Source organism: Schistocerca cancellata, chromosome 8 (genome assembly GCF_023864275.1).
Source record: "Schistocerca cancellata isolate TAMUIC-IGC-003103 chromosome 8, iqSchCanc2.1, whole genome shotgun sequence".
Lineage (NCBI taxonomy): Eukaryota > Metazoa > Arthropoda > Insecta > Orthoptera > Acrididae > Schistocerca > Schistocerca cancellata.
The window spans coordinates 611,731,471-611,748,525 of record NC_064633.1 but is presented as its reverse complement, the minus strand read 5'-3'; the positions used below and the strand labels follow the sequence as shown (position 1 = coordinate 611,748,525).

At 43.8% G+C, this 17,055-nt stretch overlaps 1 protein-coding gene and 1 non-coding gene across 2 annotated transcripts in view; both read left to right on the top strand.

Annotated features, from left to right (window-relative positions):
• The window catches only part of LOC126095712 (myrosinase 1-like), a 59,546-nt gene that overhangs the window by 6,950 nt on the left and 35,541 nt on the right, over positions 1-17,055 (top strand). Inside the window, exon 2 of the mRNA XM_049910462.1 lies at positions 8,119-8,252. Coding sequence (XP_049766419.1) covers positions 8,119-8,252 — 134 coding nt within the window. The remainder of the gene's footprint in view (positions 1-8,118; positions 8,253-17,055) is intronic.
• On the top strand, positions 15,393-15,466 carry Trnat-ugu (transfer RNA threonine (anticodon UGU)). The gene has a single exon. It is a non-coding gene; the product is annotated as a tRNA-Thr (tRNA).

Sequence of the window (17,055 nt, the reverse complement as noted above, 5' to 3'; positions counted from 1 at the left end):
TGCTCGGCCACCATTGACCAGACGTTTTCAGTTGGTGATAGATCTGGAGAATGTGCTGGCCAGGGCAGCAGTCGAACATTTTCTGTATCCAGAAAGGCCCGTACAGGACCTGCAACATGCGATCGTGCATTATCCTGCTGAAATGTAGGGTTTCGCAGGGATCGAATGAAGGGTAGAGCCACGGGTCGTAATACATCTGAAATGTAACGTCCACTGTTCAAATTGCCGTCAATGTGAACAAGAGGTGACCGAGACGCGTAACCAGTGGCACCCCATAGCATCACGCCTGGTGATACGCCAGTTTGGCGATGACGAATACACGCTTCTAATGTGTGTTCACCGCGATGTCGCCAAACACGGATGTGACCATCATGATGCTGTAAACAGAACCTCGATTCATCGGAGAAAATGACGTTTTGCCATTCGTGCACCCAGGTTCGTCGTTGAGTACACCATCGCAGGCGCTCCTGTCTGTGATGCAGCGTCAAGGGTAACCGCAGCCACGGTCTCCGAACTGATAGTCCGTACTGCTGCAAACGTCGTCGAACTGTACGTGCAGATGGTTGTTGTCTTACAAACGTCCCCATCTGTTGACTCAGGGATCGAGACGTGGCTGCACGATCCGTTACAGCCATGCGGATAAGATGCCTGTCATCTCGACTGCTAGTGATACGAGGCCGTTGGGATCCAGCACGGCGTTCCGTATTACCCTCCTGAACCCACCGATTCCATATTCTGCTAACAGTCATTGGATCTCGACCAACGCGAGCAGCAATGTCGCGATACGATAAACCGCAATCGCTATAGGCTACAATCCGACCTCTATCAAAGTAGCGAACGTGATGGTACGCATTTCTCCTCCTTACACGAGGCATCACAACAACGTTTCACCAGGAAACGCCGGTCAAATGCTGTTTGTGTATGAGAAATTGGTAGGAAACTTTCCTTATATCAGCAAGTTGTAGGTGTCGCCACCGGCGCCAACGATGTGTGAATGCTGTGAAAAGATAATCATTTGCATATCAATGCATCTTCTTCCTGTCGGTTAAATTTCGCGTCTGTAGCACGTCATCTTCGTGGTGTAGCAATTTTAATGGCCAGTAGTGTAGAATGGGGAAGGTGCGCAATCTATCTGAGTTTGACAGAGGGCAGAATGTGATGGTGCAGAGGCTCGGCACGAGCATCTCGGAAACTGATCGACTTCTCGGTTGTTCGAGGAGTGCTGTGGGGAGCGCCTTCAACAAGTGTCGAAACCATGGTGAAACCTCATTCGGACGTCATGGAGTTGGGCAGCCACACTTCGTTGGAGATGTGGGACGTCGTAGGCTGGGCAGACTCGTAAGTCAGGACAGACGGCGAAAGTGGCAGAACTATCAGGCTTTAATGCTGGGCAGAGCACAAGTGTGTCTGAACATACAGTCCGCCGAGCACTGCTAGTGACAGGCCTCTGCAGCCGGCGACGCATGCGTGTGCCAACGTTAACAGCATGACATCGACTGAAGTAGACACCAGACCATCGGCACTGGATGTTGGCGCAGTGGCAGAGCTTTGCATGGTCTGATGAACCCCGATACCTTCTTCATCACACCGATGGGAGAGCGATTCCGAATCCATCGTCTTCCAGGGAACAGCTGTACTATGGGACTCAGACAAGCTGACACTGGCTCCATTATGCCTTGGGAACAATCATGTGAGTATACTTGGGTCCAGTGGAGCTCGTGAAAGGCACCAAGGAGTGTCGTACACTGGTTGCAGCCAACGTACCACCCTTCAGACGAAAATGTTCCCTGACGGCAGTGGCTTTTTTCATGCGCCAGGTGACAAGGCCTGGAGGGTGATGGAGTGATTCGAGAAACACAGTGGCCAATTCCAGTTGATGGGGTGGCCCCTCAGTTCGCCATATGTGAACTCAAACGAGAAGATCTGGGATGTGATTGGACGTGGCGTCAGAGCGCATCGCCACGTCATCAGAGTTTACAGGAAGAAGGTGACTTGTGTGTGCGTATGTGGTGCCTAATACCTCCAATGACCTACGAAGGCCTCACTGCTTCCATGCCACGATGCGTTGCCAATGTTATCCGTGTCATAATGTTCAGGTCGATCAGTGTAATTAACAATGCTCTTGCAGCTAAAAACACTTTATATACAGCCCATCACAAAAATTACTCCTACACAGTCAGTCTGCTATGCTTTGAGCGCAGAGCTGCGGACCATTAATATTTACACACTTCGTGAGCAAGTAAGATTTATACATGCGGCATTGCCTACACCGAAGGGCTCGCACACCCGTTCACATCTCACGCTCGGCTCCCGAGCTACCACGGCCCGGATCACTTCGATCATCTGCCAGTGCTGGAGCACGAATCACTCCGTCTGCATTGCACCACAACACTACTGTTACCAAGAAAATGTAACGAAAATATTTTGAATATTGTACATCATCTCTTGCTATTGACGTTCGCTACATTTACTGTGAATCAAATCATAATCCATACATATTATAAGAAATCGATGTTTGTATGTGTGTGTATGTATGTTCTATATTTCCTACTACACCACTGGACCGATTTGAACCAAATTTAGTATACATATCCATTGCTGCCAGGCAACAATTTCTCCGAGGATAAGAAGTACCTACCTGTGATAGTTCAGGAGATATGACGTCATTAACAAGAAGAACTGCCGCATTGTAAATGATCTTCAAATGTGTTACTTCTTTGCTACCAACGCTATTCATAAAATATTTTGCAGACAGTATCCACGTATGCTGTGAATGTACCTACAAAATTGTATCATTGTATGACACATATACGAGGAGATATGACATCATAAACACTGAGATGTGTGAAAAACTACCGCATCATGCTTGACGTTCAGATTTATTACTTCTTTACTACCAACTCTATTCGCAACATATTTAGATGCCAGTATCCACAAGTGGCGCTGAACGTACCCTCACGAATATATCCTTTGTGAGAGACACAGTTCAAGAGTTATGACGTGTCAGAAGCACTGGGATGTGAGAAAAACTCCGGGTCATGTTTATTCCTTTCTACTGAGACAACCTTACAGTCGACTCAACTTAAGGAAATCCCTGACACCTCACACAGCTATTGACAGCTTTGCCCTTTGAAGCGCAAATAGCTGTAGGCAAAAACGATAGCCGTCTATAGAGCTATCTAGAGGTGTTGTCGTAGAGACTTTCACAAAATGACGTTGTGGAGACGCGAAGCAGGTGCGACCAGCTCACATGAACCGTCTGGGATGATGTTTCTTAATTTTGACACTTTGCTTACTCATTTGTACATTATGTATCTATCTTTGTACGACCGTTTCATAATTTCAGATATGTTTTAACGAATACATGCAAATAAAAATTTTTCAGTATTTCACTACAAGCGCAATTCATTTTTCGTTTTTGTTTCTAATAGATATTGGTAAAAGGAATACACAGACAACGTTGGATTTGTCAGCTAGTTTGGATAGAAAAGAATGTTAATAACTGAAAGTCGTCTATACCTCATCATCACTTACTTATCAGGTAAAATCAAACTTCCTAATTGCTGAGAGAGGTGTGAGACTAAACGCCGTGGCTCACAGATCCGGCAAAGCCAGAAGTTGAAGCTTTATTAAAGGTGATGGGTGGACAGGACTCATATTAATATACGCTAATAGGTGCCCAGCTACTTAAGATCACATAGTGTAGACATGATCTGTCGAGAAAATTTCCCATCAGTACTTTCAGCGCTGCAGAGCTAGATATAGACACTTTTACAGGGTGAGGAATAATGAAGAGCAATTTTTAAAAGGCGGTTAAATAAAAAATTTTCCTTAAAAATTTTTATTTCATAGAAAAATTCGGAGTAGGTATTAAAATCCATGGAGAAGAAATAAAAACTTTGAGGTTCGCCGATGACATTGTAATTCTGTCAGAGACAGCAAAGGACTTGGAAGAGCAGTAGAACGGAATGGATGGTGTCTTGAAGGGAGAATATAAGATGAACATTAACAAAAGCAAAACGACGATAATGGAATGTAGTCGAATTAAGTCGGGTGATGTTGAGGGTATTACATTAGGAAATGAGACACTTAAAGTAGTAAAGGAGTTTTGCTACTTGGGGAGCAAAATAACTGATGATGGTCGAAGTAGAGAGGATATAAAATGTAGACTGGCAATGGCAAGGAAAGTGTTTCTGAAGAAGAGAAATTTGTTAACATCCACTATAGATTTAAGTGCCAGGAAGTCATTTCTGAAAGTATTTGTATGGAGTGTAGCCATGTATGGAAGTGAAACCTGGACGGTAAATAGTTTGGACAAGAAGAGAATAGAAGCTTTCGAAATGTGGTGCTACAGAAGAATGCTGAAGATTAGATGGGTAGGTCACATAACTAATGAGGAAGTATTGAATAGGATTGGGGAGAAGAGAAGTTTGTGGCACAACTTGACCAGAAGAAGGGATCGGTTGATAGGACATGTTCTGAGGCATCAAGGGATCACCAATTTAGTATTGGAGGGCAGCGTGGAGGGTAAAAATCGTAGGGGGAGAGCAAGAGATGAATACACTAAGCAGATTCAGAAGGATGTAGGTTGCAGTAGGTACTGGGAGATGAAGAAGCTTGCTCAGGATAGAGTAGCATGGAGAGCTGCATCAAACCAGTCTCAGGACTGAAGACCACAACAACAACAACAACATTCTTAAAATATATGGAAAATCACTTTCTGCAGTAGTAAAACATCGGTTACTTTTTTAAAGCCAATTCCGGTAAGATAGCGTCCGTTTAGACGCACACATTCATCCAGCTGGACGTTGAAGTGACTCACCACATTGGGCAGCGTTGACAGTGGGATTTGAACAACTTCCTGTCGGATCCGCTCTTTCAGGGTTTCAATCGTTCGAGGAAGGTTATTTCGGTAAACTTTGCTTCTCTGATAACCGCACAAGAAAAAGTCACAGTGTGAGATCCGGTGAACGAGAGGGCCATGCAAAAAAATGGTTCAAATGGCTCTGAGCACTACGGGACTTAACTTCTGAGGTCATCAGTCCCCAAGAACTTAGAACTACTTAAACCTAACTAGCCTAAGGACATCACACAAACCCATGCCCGAGCCAGGATTCGAACCTGCGACCGTAGCCGTCACGCTGTTCTAGACTGTAGCGTCTAGAACCGCTCGGGCACCCCGGCCGGCAGAGGGCCATGCAATATCCCCATTTACGGTAATCACATGATTTGGAAACAAACGCTTGACAGTGTTCATGCTTACTCGAGAAATGTGGGAGGTTGCTCCATGCTGCTGGAAAAACGTCTCATCGTTCACTTCGTAGTTTGCAAGTTATGGAGTGAAAAAGTTTTGCAGCATGTCTGCGTATCTGTGTGAAGTCACTGTTGGAGCATTGCCTAGGTCATGTTCAAAAAAGTATGGCCCTATGATCCCCAATGAAGGCATCCCGCACCACACAGTAACTTTTGCGGAGTGCAACGGCAGCTGATGTAGTTCTGTAGAATTACGGTCACTCCAAAATCGAAAGTTCTGCTTGCTCACATAACCGGAGAGATGGACGTGAGCTTCGTGACTCATCCACAAACGGTGTCCTCGTCTTGATTAATCATGTCCAAAAATTCTAAACAGAACCGGCTTCGGCTCACATAATCTGTTTTCTTAAGGGCCTCAACCATTTGGATTTTCTAAGGGTGAAAGGGAAAATCTTGGTGTGAAGTTCTTCTTACCGTTCTGTTTGAAATCCCAAGTGTACCACTGCGCCGGCGAGCTGAGCGACGAGGGCTTCTCTCAACGGCAACTCTCACACGTTCGATGTCTTCAGGTGTGCACACGGTCTTTGGTCTCCCAATTTTCTTCTTTGTCGTTGACGCCGTCTCCTCAAAGTTCTCAACCCACTTTTTAGTAGCTCGGGCAGATGGTAGCGGCCTATTCCGATTAACGTTGAAGTGCTTGCGGCACGCATAACGTGCTAGCTGGTACGAACTAACGTTATGATAAAATCCTTTGACAGCGTACGCACGATGCTGTGGGGTCCAGCGCTCCTAATGACTAAATGCGATTTCGCGCCAAACGTAACTGACGCTATCCCCTCGACCTCTCTCCGAAGCAACTTGATTCGCGTGCTTTTTAAAACGCTCGATATTATGCCTCACCCTGTACATGTACACTAATGGCTTGGTTCAAAATGGTTCAAATGGCTCTGAGCACTATGGGACTCAACTGCTACGGTCATCAGTCCCCTAGAACTTAGAACGACTTAAACCTAACTAACCTAAGGACAGCACACAACACACAGCCATCACGAGGCAGAGAAAATCCCCGACCCCGCCGGGAATCGAACCCGGGAACCCGGGCGTGGGAAGCGAGAACGCTATCGCACGACCACGAGATGCGGGCACACTAATGGCGATTAAAATTGCTACACCAAGAAGAAATGCAGATGATAAACGGGTATTCATTGGACAAATATATTATACTAGAACTGACATGTGATTACTTTTCCACGCAATTTGGGTACATAGATCCTGAGAAATCAGTACTTAGAACAACCACCTCTGGTCGTAATAACGGAATAGCGGCCTTGATACGTCTGGGCATTGTGTCAAACAGAGCTTGGATAGCGTGTACAGGTACAGCTGCCCATGCAGCTTCAACACGATACCACAGTTCATCAGGAGTAGTGACTGGCGTATTGTGACGAGCCAGTTGCTCGGCCACCATTGAACAGACGTTTTCAGTTGGTGATAGATCTGGAAAATGTGCTGGCCAGGGCAGCAGTCGAACATTTTCTGTATCCAGAAAGGCCCGTACAGCACCTGCAACATGCGATCGTGCATTATCCTGCTGAAATGTAGGGTTTCGCATGGATCGAATGAAGGGTAAAGGCACGGGTCGTAACACATCTGAAACGTAACGTCCACTGTTCAAAGTTCCGTCTGTGCGAACAAGAGGTGACCGAGACGTGTAACCTATGGCACCCCATACTGTCACGCCGGGTGATACGCCAGTATGGCGACGGCGAATACACGCTTGCAATGTGCGTTAACCGCGATGTCGCCAAACACGGGTGTGACCATCATGATGCTGTAAACAGAACCTCGATTCATCCGAAAAAATGACGTTTTGCCATTCGTGCACCCAGGTTCGTCGTTGAGTACACCATCGCAGGCGCTCCTGTCTGTGATGCAGTGTCAAGTGTAACCGCAGCCATGGTCTCCGAGCTGATAGTCCATGCTGCTGCAAACGTCGTCGAACTATTCGTGCAGATGGTTGTTGTCTTGCAAACGTCCCCATCTGTTGGCTCAGGGATCGAAACGTTGCTGCACGATCCGTTATAGTCATGCGGATAAGATGCCTGTCTTTTCTACTGCTAGTGATACGAGGCTGTTGGGATCCAGTAGGGCGTTCCGTATTACCCTCCTGAAACCACCGATTCCATATTCTGCTAACAGTCGTTGGATCTCGACCAACGCGAGCTGCAATGTCGCGATACGATAAACCGCAATCGCGATAGGCTACAATCCGACCTTTATCAAAGTCGGAAACGTGATGGTACGCAATTCTCCTCCTTACACGAGGCATCACAACAACGTTTCACCAGGTAACGCAGGTCAACTGCTGTTTCTCTATGAGAGCTCTGTTGGAAACTTTCCTCATGTCAGCATGTTGTAGGTATCGCCACCGTTGCCAACCTTGTGTGAATGCTCTGAAAAGCTAATCATTTGCATATCACACCATCGTCTTCCTGTCGGTTAAATTTCGCGTCATCTTCATGGTGTAGTAATTTTAATGGCCAGTAGGGTAATTTTTTGGGGAGATGCTGAAAAGACAATGTCGCATCTAAAGGCAGTATACTGCGATTATGCTACTGTCGTAATGACGGAGATGCGTACTTGGGCTATGGCGTCTCCTCCATTGTGTCCTAAATCATGCTTAGATGTACGAGTCGAGAAATGGTAATTAGGGGTTTGGGTCTGTGGATAAGGTAAAGTCCGAGGGAGATGGTGGACGTCTGTCAAGAATGTAGTAAATATATGGACGAATTTTTGTGCTTTTCTGAGTGGGGAGGGAGGACACTAGAATGCTGGTTGGATGACGGTAGACATGTTGTGTTTCAGGCAAGGGAGAGAGCATCTGGGACCACATGCTGCACACAAAGCCCAACGCGACGTCAGACGGCCAGAACGGTGACGTGGCGGCCGACTCGTACCACAAGTACAAGGAGGATGTGCAGCTGCTCGTCGGAATCAACGTGAGTATCGAGGCTGGAAACACCTGTGACTGGTCAACATGTGGCACCTAACTCATGTTCGATGAGAGGTGGTTGGTGCCTGACCTTTGATGGGACGCTGCATAACTAAACATTTCTCAGAACTACGAAACATAACACATTGCTCTGTTAGCTAATAACGTCACGTTGCTGTTAAAGAAATTAGACAATAGTTTTCAGTACTAGTTTATTGCACGTGTTCAGTTATACAGTGTGTATCAAAACAATCCAGACAAGCTTGGACAGGTTGCAGAGCGCGTCTTGACGGACAGTTTCTGATTGTAGCCCACGCAGTGTCCAAATTACGGGGGCGAACGTCTGCTGGCAGACCATTCCTTCTGCGGCAAATTGTAAGGAATATTGCTACCTTAGATGTTCTAATGCATCTTTATTGCACTCCTAACTTGTAGCTGTTTTCTGGAGCTTTCACACGTGAGCCTACATTTTCTCTGAGGAGATACTATTGTCTTGCTGTTCCATGGAAACGATGCGCCGGCGCTATTGGACACGCGCCATCTTTGTGTGCGCAAGAAAGTCGTTGTTGGGCTTCGGTATGGAGCAGTCGGGCGCATCACCACCTCGGATAAACAGTGTGAAAATGCTGATGGAAAGTACAGTTAAGAGTTGAAAGTGTTACGTCACCTCATAGGAGAAAAGTGTTTGAATAATTCAGTTATTTCCGGGAAAGGCGCGCGCGGTATTAGTAATGAGCTTTGTGTTCGAAACAGTGTCGTGTTATGAATCAATAATTTTCGTAGAGGAGCATATTGACACTAATACATAAATGAAAAGTCTTCCAATACCAGTGATTATTTACTTAATTAACGTGGAGACGCAATGTAGCAATGGCTACTTCAAAATGAATGTGAAACGAGCGTAACTGTTAACACGGGACTGGATGAGTTTAGGCTTTGTAAGGAGCAATAAAAGAAAGTAGTTTGACTTGTTCTGTTACCTTTTGAAAGTGACATTTTCCATTTTTTTAACTGAACAGCTCTAATAATTTAAAAGTATGAGAGACACGTGCTCGTACGAGGTGCATGCAAGTTCTAAGGCCTCCGATTTTTTTTCTCTGGACTGGAAAGAGATAGAAACATGCACATTGTTTTAAAATGAGGCCTCGTTCATTGTCAATACGTCCCAGAGATGGCAGCACCGTACGGCAGATGGAATTTTACCGCCAGCGGCGAGAATGAGAACTGTTTTAAATACTTAAAATGGCGACGTTTTCCTTACTTGAACAGCGTGCAATCATTCGTTTTCTGAATTTGCGTGGTGTGAAACCAATAGTAATTCATCGACAGTTGAAGGAGACATGTGGTGATGGAGTTATGGATGTGTCGAAAGTGCGTTCGTGGGTGTGACAGTTTAATGAAGGCAGAACATCGTGTGACAACAAACCGAAACAACCTCGGACTCGCACAAGCCGGTCTGACAACATGATCGAGAAAGTGGAGAGAATTGTTTTTGGGGGTTCGCCGAATGACTGTTGACAGATCGCCTCCAGAGTTGGCATTTCTGTGGGTTCTGTGCACACAATCCTGCACGACGACCTGGAAATGCGAAAAGTGTCATCCAGGTGGGTGCCACGAATGCTGATGGACGATCACATGGCTGCCCGTGTGGCATGTTGCCAAGCAATGTTGACGCGTAACGACAGCACGAATGGGACTTTCTTTTCGTTGGTTGTGACAATGGATGAGACGTGGATGCCATTTTTCAATCCAGAAACAAAGCGCCAGTCAGCTCAATGGAAGCATACAGATTCACCGCCACCAAAAAAATTTCGGGTAACCGCCAGTGCTGAAAAAATGATGGTGTCCATGTTCTGGGACAGCGAGGGCGTAATCCTTACCCATTGCGTTCCAAAGGGCACTACGGTAACAGGTGCATCCTACGAAAACGTTTTGAAGAACAAATTCCTTCCTGCACCGCAACAAAAACGTCCGGGAAGGGCTGCGCGTGTGCTGTTTCACCAAGACAACGCACCTGCACATCGAGCTAACGTTACGTAACAGTTTCTTCGTGATAACAACTTTGAAGTGATTCCTCATGCTCCCTACTCACCTGACCTGGCTCCTAGTGACTTTTGGCTTTTTCCAACAATGAAAGACACTCTCCATGGCCGCACATTCACCAGCCGTGCTGCTATTGCCTCAGCGATTTTCCAGTGGTCAAAACAGACTCCTAAAGAAGCCTTCGCCGCTGCCATGGAATCGTGGCGTCAGCGTTGTGAAAAATGTGTACGTCTGAAGGGCGATTACGTCGAGAAGTAACGCCAGTTTCATCGGTTTCGGGTGAGTAGTTAATTAGAAAAAAAATCGGAGGCCTTAGAACTTGAATGCACCTCGTATTAGGCAAATGGTCAGGTTTATTTCGCAACAAAGCGTGATCTCTATCAAAAGCCCGGGTACTAGAATCCGATGGTCCGATAGCTGCAAAACTTAGTATACCAAAAATAAAAAGACATTAGGAGCTTTACAAGTTTGTTTGCACTGGGGGTGGACGATACTTAATGCAATTGTTACAACAAAGCTTTTACTAAGTAGCACCTACTAAGCAAGTAATGCGCTTCACACTTTGCCCTGTTAAATATTTTAAAGGACGGGATTGACCACCGGAAAAACCGTGATTTCCCCTTGTACCTTGTTTCTCGTTAACAATGAGAAAACTGAAAATTAACTAGGAAGCACTCCTTAACGTTGTTTCTGCAAACTTATGTTTATTTGCTCATCATCTGATTGTTAGCTTCTTAGGCCAAAGTCAGGAGACAAAGTCATAAACTCAGATAAAATGACGTGCAGCTTACACATATTTATCTGTAGAAAAGATGAAAAAATGATAGCATGCAGAGTGTTTACGTAGGAATGTATTATATTTTTTATTTCGTGCAAAAATGTATGCATTAATTGTTTGAGGATTAGTTTGCCATGTCCAACTAGGTGAATAGGGGGCGGGTGCCTATCTCCCCCTTCAGTTACACTATTTGCAAATTTGCGAACATTTGCAAACGTTCACAGATTTATACATGGATGACGAAGGCAGTTGCGGTACACAAATTCCGTCGCGAGGGATAAAGGGGTGGCGACAGGAAGGAAATCTGGCCAAACATTTACAATCCCAAATCCGTTAATTAACATGCCGACTCCATTTAAATAAGCGACAATGGCAAAGGACTAAGATCGACATCACTTTAAATGACGTTCGTTCCAAATAATGATGAGTCTATTTCGTACTTCATAAGAATAAAGTAACGGTTGCCTAATTTTCTGAAGTCGATAAAGATTTAGATGTAAACCACAACAAGAATGGGAGCAATTTAAAGATTTATATGTAAACCACAACAAGAAAGGGAGCAATTTAGATTGCGGTTTGATTCTTTAAGGGGGAGGGGGGCGTAGGACGTCAAATGGGCCGACTTGGAGCAGGAAAGCACCACAGGACATTTTAATTTTTCACTATCTATACTTTTATAAATAAATTCATAAAACTTTGTCAGCATGACCAAAAAGGATTCAAGATTCACACTCATAGTAGTGGAAGTTCAAAAACATAAGGAAATAATTTTTTTTTACGTATGAAATTTAATCGTTTTTTCACGTACTATTGGCTGCATTTGTTGCTATAGGTACACCTTTCTTCATAAGTAAGAGAGATTCTTCGATTAATTTTGCACGGCATACAAAGCATACTTACAGGTGTATGAACATTTAGAATTTATTTAATTTATGAAAAAATGAATGAGCTGTTACATTTTAAACTTCATGTTTGGAAAAAAACTCAAATTTTATAGTTAATTATCTCAATTTTTATTACAGTTTTTAATAGATTTGGAAAATTCTTGAGTTTCATACACCTCAAGTATGGTTTGTATGCTGTGCCAAATTCATCGAGGAATCTCTCTTACTTACGAAGAAAAATATACCTATAGCAACGGATGCAGCCAATAGTAAGTGAAAAATTGATGAAACTTCACATGTAAAAAAATTATTTTGTTATGTTTTTGAATTTTCACTGCTATGAGTGTGAATCCTGAATCCTTTCTGGTCATGCTGATGAAGTTTTATGAATTTATTTGTAAAAATACAGACAGTGGAAATTAAAATGTCCTATGGTGCCTCTCCTGCTCTAAGTCGACCCGTCTGACGTCCCACCCCCTCTCAATCAATCAGAGAGCACTATGGGGCGCATACTAGGCACCGTGTTCAACACGTGTCGCTGTCTATTGTTACATGTTGGCAGCCTAAAAAAAAAAAAGACCATTTAATTATGAAAAACTACGCACGTAACTCATTGGAAGCGTTAAAGAACTTTATTTAAATTATTGAAATGAATGAGGAAACACGGTGGCTGATTTAAAACAGTAGTCACTAAATTTATAAAGCTTCTGAGATATAGTACCAGTGAGATACAAAAACAATCTAGGACAGAAATAAGAACTTTTTCAGTAAAATCATTCGTTTGTTTATTGTGTACAACATTACATTTTCTGGTAAATATGAAATGAGTTAGAATTAAATCTTATTTTTGAAACTCTCAAATAATGAATCTGCAACTCCTAAAAATGGAGTATTGATTAATTCACCTTCTTCGCATTGTTTCTTACTCTAGGCAATAATTTTTGAAACTTGAAATAGTGCCTCAGTTGCTGCTTTATTCTTGTGCAATGGTTTTGAAAAGTTTGACTGTTGAGCATTAAGATTGCCTTACCTCTTCCTTTCTTGGGGCAGAATCCAGCAAAAAAACCTTTTAAATCCTTGAGCCAACTGACTTCAAGTGCGTTCGACATTCCCTTTCATCGCAACCGATACAGTTGCATAGTACATTAAACACACACACACACACACACACGCACACACACACGTCTGTTCTTTACCTGGATGAAGAAGCAATAGATTTCTCATTTCGAATTCCAATGAGAAGTTTTTTGCGTCTTGTGTGAACATGCTGCTGTTAGAATGAACCTAGCTTAGTACCAATGTGTAATTCAAACTATCCACGTTAGAAACATCTGATATTCACTTGAAAATACAATGTAAGCAACCTCAAGCGTGTACATTGAACTGTGAGGCTGACAATACAGTATTCCTGACAATAATACAGCGCTATTATAAATGATTGAAGCGATTTCATAAATTCACTGTAGCTCCATTCATTGACATATGGTCACGACACACTACAGATACGTAGAAAAACTCATAAAGTTTTGTTCGGCTGAAGCCGCACTTCAGGTTTCTGCCGCCAGAGAGCTCGAGAGCGCAGTGAGACAAAATGGCGACAGGAGCCGAGAAAGCGTATGTCGTGCTTGAAATGCACTCACATCAGTCAGTCATAACAGTGCAACGACACTTCAGGACGAAGTTCAACAAAGATCCACCAACTGCTAACTCCATTCGGCGATGGTATGCGCAGTTTAAAGCTTCTCGATGCCTCTGTAAGGGGAAATCAACGGGTCGGCCTGCAGTGAGCGAAGAAACGGTTGAACGCGTGCGGGCAAGTTTCACGCGTAGCCCGCGAAAGTCGACGAAAAAAGCAAGCAGGGAGCTAAACGTACCACAGCCGACGGTTTGGAAAATCTTACGGAAAAGGCTAAAGCAGAAGCCTTACCGTTTACAATTGCTACAAGCCCTGACACCCGATGACAAAGTCAAACGCTTTGAATTTTCGGCGCGGTTGCAACAGCTCATGGAAGAGGATGCATTCAGTGCGAAACTTGTTTTCAGTGATGAAACAACGTTTTTTCTTAATGGTGAAGTGAACAGACACAATGTGCGACTCTGGGCGGTGGAGAATCCTCGCGCATTCGTGCAGCAAATTCGCAATTCACCAAAAGTTAACGTGTTTTGTGCAATCTCACGGTTTAAAGTTTACGGTCCCTTTTTCTTCTGCGAAAAAAACGTTACAGGACACGTGTATCTGGACATGCTGGAAAATTGGCTCATGCCACAACTGGAGACCGACAGCTCCGACTTCATCTTTCAACAGGATAGTGCTCCACCTCACTTCCATCATGACGTTTGGCATTTCTTAAACAGGAGATTGGAAAACCGATGGATCGGTCGTGGTGGAGATCATGATCAGCAATTCATGTCATGGCCTCCACGCTCTCCCGACTTAACCCCATGCGATTTCTTTCTGTGGGGTTATGTGAAAGATTCAGTGTTTAAACCTCCTCTACCAAGAAACGTGCCAGAACTGCGAGCTCGCATCAACGATGCTTTCGAACTCATTGATGGGGACATGCTGCGCCGAGTGTGGGAGGAACTTGATTATCGGCTTGATGTCTGCCGAATCACTAAAGGGGCACATATCGAACATTTGTGAATGCCTAAAAAAACTTTTTGAGTTTTTGTATGTGTGTGCAAAGTATTGTGAAAATATCTCAAATAATAAAGTTATTGTAGAGCTGTGAAATCGCTTCAATCATTTGTAATAACCCTGTATAGTATTCCTGACAATGGAAACTGCGCCTGAGAAACATGCAGCTCTTGCCGTTACCGCGGTCTGATCTCAATGGAGCGATCCAGGTTAGCCAACGTTATCGCGATCTACCGAAAAAGTACTGTGAGCTACTAGGAGTTCAACATTCCCGTTTTGGAGATTACTGATGTAAAGGAAACAATCGGGAAAGAAAAGTTGGCTAAAATGTAATGCAAGATCGTGAACTATCGAAAATAATATATAAACGTTATTCAAAAGACTAAGCGGAAAGAAAAAATGTACGAGCGCAACTGATATTATTAAACATCACAAAAACATCAGTTAACCACATGTGGTAGCAATCAAAAACACTCATTGTACCGATAATTAAATGGACACCCTAGCTGCAAACAGGCGTTGATGTAGTTCATTGGGGACATGTTGAAAATGTGTGCCCCGACCGGGACTCGAAGCCGGGATCTCCTGCTTACATGGCAGACGCTCTATCCATCTGAGCCACCGCGGGCACAGAGGATAGTGCGTCTGCAGGGGCTTGGTAGATTAATCTGTCACGAGTAATGAGTATGATGGGCAAACATCTATTAGGCGCACTACGAATGTAGTGGTGTGGACATGTTGGGAATGTGGATCTCACGGGGAGCGTGCAAGGGATAAGTCCCTGCAGACGCACTATCCTCTGTGTCCTCGGTGGCTCAGATGGATAGAGCGTCTGCCATGTAAGCAGGAGATCCCGGGTTCGAGTCCCGGTCGGGGCACACATTTTCAACATGTCCCCAATGAAGTACATCAACGCCTGTTTGCGGCTAGGGTGTCCATTTAATTATCATTTCATTTCTAGCAAAGCTGCATGGTCATCCACGGTAACTGTTCTTTCGGGAACAGATACTACGGTCATGTATACTCATTGTACCATTCAACAAGTTGAAAATCGCAAGATGACAAAAATAGGACAAACTTCACTGGAGGCAGACTAGGAAATCCTTAGCAGCACATGCATAGCCTCACATCTTCACACCCTGAATTCACAGCATCCATCCCTTGAAGTCAGAACCGCCATGTTGGCACCACAAAACGTTACCAGACCACTGATTACGTTGTTGTCGTTGCACGCAACAGTTGTTTTAAATAGCAAATTTCGTGAATAATATTCTGGTCCCAAATGCACACTTAACCAGTAATACGGCATATTTCGTGCCATTAAAGTACTTTCTTTTTGTTATATGTTTCGAATAACTAACAAGAGAATTATGTGATGTGAAAAGACTGCTTTTGTAAACCTGCTTTTTTATTAACATGCACGGACGAAACTGGCACTCCGACTATATCCTCTTCCTCAGAACTCTTAGAACATGTTTTGCTTTGTTTGGGCAGTTTCCAATCTTTGCTTCTCACAGCGGTCACCCAGAGAACTTTTCGAGTTGCTCTGATAGGAAATATAAGGTCAAATGGCAGAAATAAAACCACTACAATAAACCAGAAGAGTACAACGAAAATTCTTTTATCTAAAGGAACATATCTTTTGAACGAGTCCACATACGAATGAAATGTGATTCCGTTATAATTTGCCGGCCGAAGTGGCCGTGCGGTTAAAGGCGCTGCAGTCTGGAACCGCAAGACCGCTACGGTCGCAGGTTCGAATCCTGCCTCGGGCATGGATGTTTGCGATGTCCTTAGGTTAGTTAGGTTTAACTAGTTCTAAGTTCTAGGGGACTAATGACCTCAGCAGTTGAGTCCCATAGTGCTCAGAGCCATTCGTTATAATTTAGCCTATAATTAGAATGATAAGTACACCTGTAAAAGGTGCAATGAGGAATTTATGATAAAAACAATTCTGCGAGAGACTAAATTTGCAGCAGCTAACATAGAGGACGTCGGCTTCAAGTTTAGGATGTCATTACAGTTCCTCTTATTTTACCTCTATTCCTACTCAACTCAAAACGTTCGACTTCTCCATAAAGGTATAGCCCCAGCTTCTAGTGGAAGTGTTATGTTGAAAAATACCAGCTTGCATCGTTTTCAGATAAACTAGTCGTTCTGTTTACAATATAAAGTGTATAGGAATCACATTTCATTTATAAGTGGACTCTTTCAAGCGAAATTTTCTTTTATGTACTTGACTTTTGGTTCCGCTTTTTTCTTTTACTGTAGTGGTTTCATTTCTGTAATTTCAATTCAGATTTTTCGTCAATACAACTCAAAGAGCGCTCTTAGTGAACGCTGTCTGAAGGAAATACAGCAAACCGTCCAGGCATAGCGAAATACATTCTCAGCATTTTCGGGAAGAGGACGTAAACGGAAATCAGTTTCGTCATTCCGTATTAGAGCAAATGTTGGATTGAGAAAG